Source organism: Myotis lucifugus, unplaced genomic scaffold, assembly GCF_000147115.1.
Source record: "Myotis lucifugus unplaced genomic scaffold, Myoluc2.0 scaffold_236, whole genome shotgun sequence".
NCBI classification, from domain to species: Eukaryota; Metazoa; Chordata; class Mammalia; order Chiroptera; family Vespertilionidae; genus Myotis; species Myotis lucifugus.
In genome coordinates, this window is record NW_005871284.1 from 1 (window position 1) to 7,272 (window position 7,272).

General features: G+C 41.9%; 1 protein-coding gene across 1 annotated transcript in view; it reads left to right on the forward strand.

Moving 5' to 3' along the window:
- The first annotated feature begins 1,612 nt into the window (after nucleotides 1–1,612).
- LOC102436698 (cytochrome P450 2C42-like) overlaps nucleotides 1,613–7,272 on the forward strand; it is a 7,638-nt gene continuing 1,978 nt past the window's right edge. Inside the window, exons 1-2 of the mRNA XM_014464089.2 lie at nucleotides 1,613–1,649; nucleotides 3,297–3,574. Of these exons, the coding sequence (XP_014319575.2) occupies nucleotides 1,613–1,649; nucleotides 3,297–3,574 (315 nt within the window). The remainder of the gene's footprint in view (nucleotides 1,650–3,296; nucleotides 3,575–7,272) is intronic.

Here is a 7,272-nt window from a genome sequence, read left to right on the forward strand (position 1 = left end):
TGATTTCAGAGAGGAAGGGAGAGGGAGAGAGAGATAGAAACATCAGTGATAAGAATCATTGATCGGCTGCCTCCTGCACGCCCCACACTGGGGGTTGAGCCCGCAACCCAGGCATATGCCATGACTGGGAATAAAACCGTGACCTCCTGGTTCATAGGTCGATGTTCAACCACTGAGCCACGCTGGCTGGGTGTATAAGTTTTGGTATTTAGAAGTACCAGTGTCAAAGAAGACAGAAGCAGAAACAGGCTGAAAAGGTAGCTCTCCCTGCCCAAGTCCCTTTTTAAAAAAAAAAAAAAATATATATATATATATATTTTATTGACTTTTTACAGAGAGGAAGGGAGAGGGATAGAGAGTTAGAAACATCAACAAGAGAGAAATATCAATCAGCTGCCTCCTGCACACTCCCCACTGGGGATGTGCCCACAACCAAGGTACATGCCCTTGACCGGAATCGAACCTGGGACCCTTGAGTCCACAGGCTGATGCTCTATCCACTGAGCCAAACCAGTCAGGGCTGCCCAAGTCCCTTTGACAACTCCTTTTATCAGGTAACTGCTTTTCCCCAATACAATGAGGGAGGTTTACTTTCTAGAGAAATGACAGGGAAAGAGTGAGGTGTAGGGCTGTAAAGAAACGTTAGGTAAGAATCTATTTCTAGAATTCAGAGACTCTTAGTTTCTTTCTCCATCCTATTTCCTGAAATTCAGCAGCCAGATTTTTAAAAACTCCAGAGAGTGAACAGGCCTGGAGGAAAGACCTCAGTAGTTGCCATGCAGATAGAAAATTCCCTGACACGTGCATCAGAGTGAATGAAATAAAAGCATCCAACCCAAGACACAGGGTCATGAATTTCAGAACACGAGGATTAAAAAGAAAATCACAGCTGTGTCGTGTCATGTGTAGGATTGGGATTCAGAACACCATCAGAATTCTCAAGAGTAACTATCAAACTGTACATTAATAAGAGTATATTCTCAGACCTGTACGTTTGACAAAACCTTTACACCCCACCCCCCTTTTCCTTTTTTCATCCAAATGTCCGTTTCCACGTCAGAGGAAGCCATGGGCTCAAGAAATCAGGAGGACTCAAAGGAGAAGGAAATTGTCAGGGAGCTTGCTAGATGCCAGGCCTCGGAAATATCCACTTCAAAATGATTAGGTGGATAAAGCAGGTGTGAGGGGAGACACCAAGCAAAAAAGAGAAATGATTGATTATCTTAGGTTTCCTAATAACGAGGAAATTGTTATTAGGAGTTAGAAGCATCTACCTCAGTATTTAGACATAATTCTAAATCGACAGTGCCCTCGGCGGTGCCGGGCCTGACTCTTGCTTCAACAGTGTTTGGACGGAACAGACCCCGGGACGCCCCTTCTTCCAGCCTCCGACCACCTTCCAGCGTCTTATCCTGTCACCACCTTCAGAGCCACCTCCGGGACCAGCCAACACACCGGGTGTTTTCCTACCTTAACTCCTTCTTGCAGAACAACCATGAGCTCCCAAACCCGTCAGAATTATTCCACCGAGTGGGAGGCTACCGTCAACCACCTGGCCTGCATCTGCAGGCTCCCACCTACCTCTCTCTGGGCTTTTTGTTCCAACACGACGATGTGGCTCTCCAGGGCGCGGGCCATTTCCTCTGCGAGTTGGTGGAGAAGAAGCTCGAGCGGTTCTTAAAGTTGCAAAACCAGCGCGGTGGCCACATTCTCTCCAGGACACGCTGAGCCTCCCCAAGATGAGTGGGTGAAACTCAGGACGCCATGGAAGGCGCCCTGGCCTTGGAGAGGAACCTGAACCAGGTCTGTGGGAGCTGCAGGCCCTGGTTCTACCCGCGCAGCCCCTCAGCTCTGTGACTTCCGGGAGAACCACTTCCTGGGTGAGGAGGTGAAGCTCATCAAGAAGATGGGCGACACCTGGCTCCTCTCTGCAGGCTGCCAGCCCTCAGGCTGGGCTGGGCCAGTATCCTTGGAAAGGCTCACCCTCCAGCACGACTAGGAGCCTTTGGAGCCCAGAGGCCTTTGAGGGGCCCCCTATGCATTCCCTGGTGTCTGGCTTTTACCTGAGCCTCTCCCCGAAACTGCTAGCCATTCTTTTAACCACCCTGAAGCCCTCTCCATCCATTGGACCAAATGAAACAATAAAGCTTTTTGTAGCAGGAGAGAGAGAGAGAGAGAGAAATTCTAAATGAAGATAGAGAAAATTATGAATTGAATGAAAGAATCATGGTTAAGTCCAAGAAAGTACCAAAAATGAAACATAATCATAGTCGTCTTACCAGAGAGGATATATAGTCAGAATGATGTTGAAATGTGATCTAACTATATTGGGGAAAACAGAATAAAGGGAATTGTGTACACGTCTGTGTGTATTTTGTATGAGGTTGGGATGGAGAAGTAAATTCTCACCTTCCTTACCAGGAAATCAGATATTGTCTAAAAATAGGCAAGTAAGAAATAGAAGTCATAGCCCTGACCGGTTTGGCTCAGTGGATAGAGCAGCCGTGGGCAAACTACGGCCCGCGGGCCGGATCCGGCCCATTTGAAATGAATAAAACTAAAAAAAAAAAAAGACCGTACCCTTTTATGTAATGATGTTTACTTTGAATTTATATTAGTTCACACAAACACTCCATCCATGCTTTTGTTCCGGCCCTCCGGTCCAGTTTAAGAACCCATTGTGGCCCTCGAGTCAAAAAGTTTGCCCACCCCTGGGATAGAGCGTCAGCCTGTGGACTGAAGGGTCCCGGGTTCAATTCCAGTCAAGGGCATGTACCTTGGTTGAGAGCATATCCCCAGTGGGTGTGTGTGTGTGTGTGTGTGTGTGTGTGTGTGTGTGCAGGAGGCAGCAGATCAATGTTTCTAACTCTCTATCCCTCTCCCTTCCTCACTGTAAAAAATCAATAAAATATATTTTAAAAAAAGAAAGAAATAGAAGTCATTATTTATTTATTTAAAATAGACTTTTATTGATTTCAGAGAAGACGGGAGAGGGAAAGAGATAGAAATACACAAAACATACAAATACACAAAACATACATTATCATTTAACTTTCCAACCCACATATTATTTTGATATAAAATTATATTTGATTTCCTATTTTTCTTCGTACAAGGACTTAATTCCTTGACCATTTCATCATTTCTGTTTATATCATGAGGTATGCTTATACAGGTATGGGTTGCTGTATCTTAAGTCTAGCTAGTAGGAGAGCTGTATGTATCTACATGGCAATTATTTCTCTATGTCTGGGTGTATTTCTGGGCATATAACTGATGTTTACAATGACATCGAGACACCCTAGTGCTGCATGTATCCCTGAATCGGTATGTAAATACGGTATGCAATTTCCTGTTTTCCATCTGTCTTACTTATGTCTTACCAGCTAAAGTCCAGGAAGAGATTGACCGTGTCATTGGCAGAGAGCGGAGCCCCTGCATGCAGGACAGGAGCCACATGCCCTACACGGATGCTATGGTGCACGAGGTCCAGAGATACATTAACCTCCTCCCCACCAACCTGCCCCATGCAGTGACCTGTGATGTTAACTTCAGAAACTACCTCATCCCCAAGGTAAGATGTGTTTCACCCACACTGACCTCAGTGGTCTTGAAGGTCCCATTTTCACAGCATGGTGTTCATCTTCTACCAACAGAAGATGAGAGAGGGGCAGAAACCACACTAGTGGCAGCTTGAGGGACTCTAGTATTTCCAGTTGAGACTATCAACCTGTATAACAGGTTCTGACATCTGGCAGTGTAGGTCTTGCAAATGTGTCCTACTTCTTTAATATTGTTTGGCTAATCTTAGCTGCTTACATTTCCAAACTAATGTTAATATCAGTTTGTCAATTTGCCAAAACAATCTGCTGGGACTTTTACCAGGGTGTCATTAGATCAATTTGAAAAGTCTTAACATCATGACACATTGAATCTTTCAATTAATAGGTATGGTATACACTCCCAATTGGGAGGGCTTTTCTTTAATTTTCTTTTTTTTAAAAAATATACTTTTATTGATTTCAGAGAAGAGGGAAGAGGGAGAGATAGAAACATCAATGATGAGAGAGAACCATTGATTGGCTGCCTCCAGCACATCCCACACTGGGGATCAAGTCCACAACAAGGGCACATGGCCTGAACGGGAATTGAACAGTGACCTCCTGGTTTATAGGTCGACACTCAACCACTGAGCCACAGCGGCCGGTCTTTAATTTTCTTAATACATTTTTTCAGTGCATGAAAATATAATTGATTGTATTGTTTTGATGACCTTATATGTAGCAGCCTTGCTAAATTTAAAATCATTGCTGGTAATTTGTCTCCAGGTTAATCTGCAATTTCTACATACATCACCCTGCTATCTGGGTTAAATATCCTGTTTCATCCTTTATTTCTAATTTTCAGGAAAGTGGAGGTTTAACATCTCACTAGTGAGAATGTTTTGGTAGATATTCTTTATAGATTGGGAATTTTACCCTCTTATTTCTCATGATTTTTTGTCCTGAATGTGTATGTGATATTTTCATATCAATTTTCTGCATCTATTGGTATGGTTGCATATTGGCTTCACTTTCCCACTCAGTGTGCCTACACAGCTGGATTTGATTTGCTACATTTTGTTCAGGACTTCTGTATTTATACTGATAAAACGTTTTTGGTCTACAATTTTTCTTCTTCAAAATTTTCTTGTCATATTTCTGATATGAAGGTAATGCTGGTCTCAAAAAAGTAGGTGCCCTAATGTAGGTTTATTTTGATTGTCTTCCCTCTTCTTGTGGCCACTTAGCCATGTCTTTGAAATGCATGGCTTATTATTTGTCCGTGTCACAGAACACTTCTCAATGATGTGAGGTTGACTTGTGCTTTATTTTGGTCCTATCTAAAGAATATTGCCAGAACAAGGTCTCAAAGGTTTACCCTTATCTATTTCTAAAACCTTATAGTTTTAGCACTTACATTTAGATCATTGATCCATTCAGGTAAATTTGTACTGATGGTGTGAAATAATGGTCACACTTCCTTTATTTCTTGTGAATATCTATTTGAGCAACACAACAGAAATATATTGCCTTTTGTACTTTTTTCATATCTTAAAGTAAAATTTTCATATATTATTTGTTTAAAAATATACAAGGGGCCCTGGCCGGGTTTCTCAGTGGGTGGAGCATGTCCCATACATCAAAAGGTTGTAGGTTCAATTCCCAATCAGGGCAATACCAAGGTAGCAGATTTGATCCCCAGTGTGAGCAAGTATGGGAGGCAACCAATTATTCACCCAACAGTTTTAATGTTAATTGATAAAACTTGACTGGATTAATAATCCTAAAATGAATTGTTGCAAAATGAGGATTTTTTTTTTCTAATTTTAACATTCTGTATTTGTAGGCTAGGATTAATCTGTAATTAAATCTCCCTTATATTTTTATTTATTTTATTTATTTTAAAAGTTATAGTTGGCATACAATGTTATATTAGTTTCAGGTGTATAACATAGTGATTCAGTATTTTTTGTTGTTGTTGTTAACCCTCACCCAAGGATATTTTTCCATTGATTTTTAGAGAGAGTGGAAGGGAGGGGGAGAGAGAAATATCAATGTGAAAGAGACACATTGATTTGTTGCCTCCCACACATGCCTTGACCAGGGCCAGCACTGCAACATGCTCTTGATCCAAATTGAACCCAGGACCCTTGAGTTCAAGGGCTGATGCTCTATCCACTGAGACAAACAGCTAGAGCTCAACATTTATTTTTTTGAATTTTATTTTTCAACTAGAGGCCTGGTGCACAAAATTCATGTACTGGTGGTGGTGGTGGGGGGTGTCCCTCAGCCCAGCCTGTGCCCTCTCACAGTCCGGGACCTCTTGATCCTTACCACCCGCCTGCAGCGGAGGCAGGCGAGGCTCCTGCCACCACCACTGTGCTCGCCAACCATGAGCCTGACTTCTGGCTAAATGGTGCTCCCCTGTGGGAGTGCACTGACCACCAGAGGGCAGCTCCTGCATTGAGCATCTGCCCCCTGGTGGTCAGTTGGTGTCATAGCGACCGGTCGTTCTGCCGTTCGGTCAATTTGCATATTAGGGTTTTATTATATAGGATTATAGTTTACATTCAATATTATTTTGTATTAGTTTCAGGTGTATAGCATAGTGGTTATACAATCATATACTTTACAAAGTGTCCCCCCCCCAAAATTTTAGTATCCACCTGACACCATATATAGTTATTATATTATTAACTATATTCCTTATGCTGTACTTTACATCCCCGTGACTATTCAACATTTATTTATCTTATGTGCTCACCACACTAAGTCCAGTAACCATCTGTCACCATGCAAAGCTATCACACTACTATTGATTATTATATTGCTCTTCACCTTTTTTATCCATCCCTCTCCTTCTTCCCTCTGGCAACCATCAGTTTGTTCTTTGCTTCTATGTTTTTAAATCAAGACAAGCAATCTACATGGCAATGATAAGACTAACAGTTGTATTTATTGTCATGACCACAGAAAAGATTATTTTTTATTAGATCAGATGTCTGTTTATAAAAGCCATATGAACAGATAACTCCAGACATTTCAAGTTCCAACTTGTTTTTTTTTTTAGTTTTTTTTAATGTTTTTTTAAAATATATTTTATTGATTTTTTTACAGAGAGGAAGGGAGAGGGATAGAGTTAGAAACATCGATCAGCTGCCTCCTGCACACTCCCCACTGGGCATGTACCCGCAACCAAGGTACATGCCCTTGACCGGAATTGAACCCGGGACCCTTGAGTCTGCAGGCCAATGCTCTATCTACTGAGCCAAACCGGTTAGGGCCCAACTTCCATTTTTTAAACCTTCCATTTTAAACCATCATTCACCTATGAGATGAATGAAGGTTGAAGTCATAAAATAAAGTAGGTGGTGGGGACATACAGCAGTGTCCAAACGTGGTGATGAGCAGAATGGATTCAGAAGGCCTGCCCCCCTAGGACCCATGTACTCAGCACTTCAAATGCTATTGGAATTCACTTTAGCAACATCCCTGTCACTGGTCTTAAACTGCTCATTGTTTATTACTTGTTCTCTCTGGCTCACAATGCCACTGCCCTTCTTAGGACCCAGGATTCCTCATCTATAGATCATAAAATTGGACTAAATTACTTGCAATCTTTCTTCCAGCTCCACAACTTCTTCTTCTTCTTCTTTTTTTCAAATTTTAACAGCCAACAGTTAGTCTTTTATATATATATATATATGTGTGTGTGTGTGTGTGTGTGTGT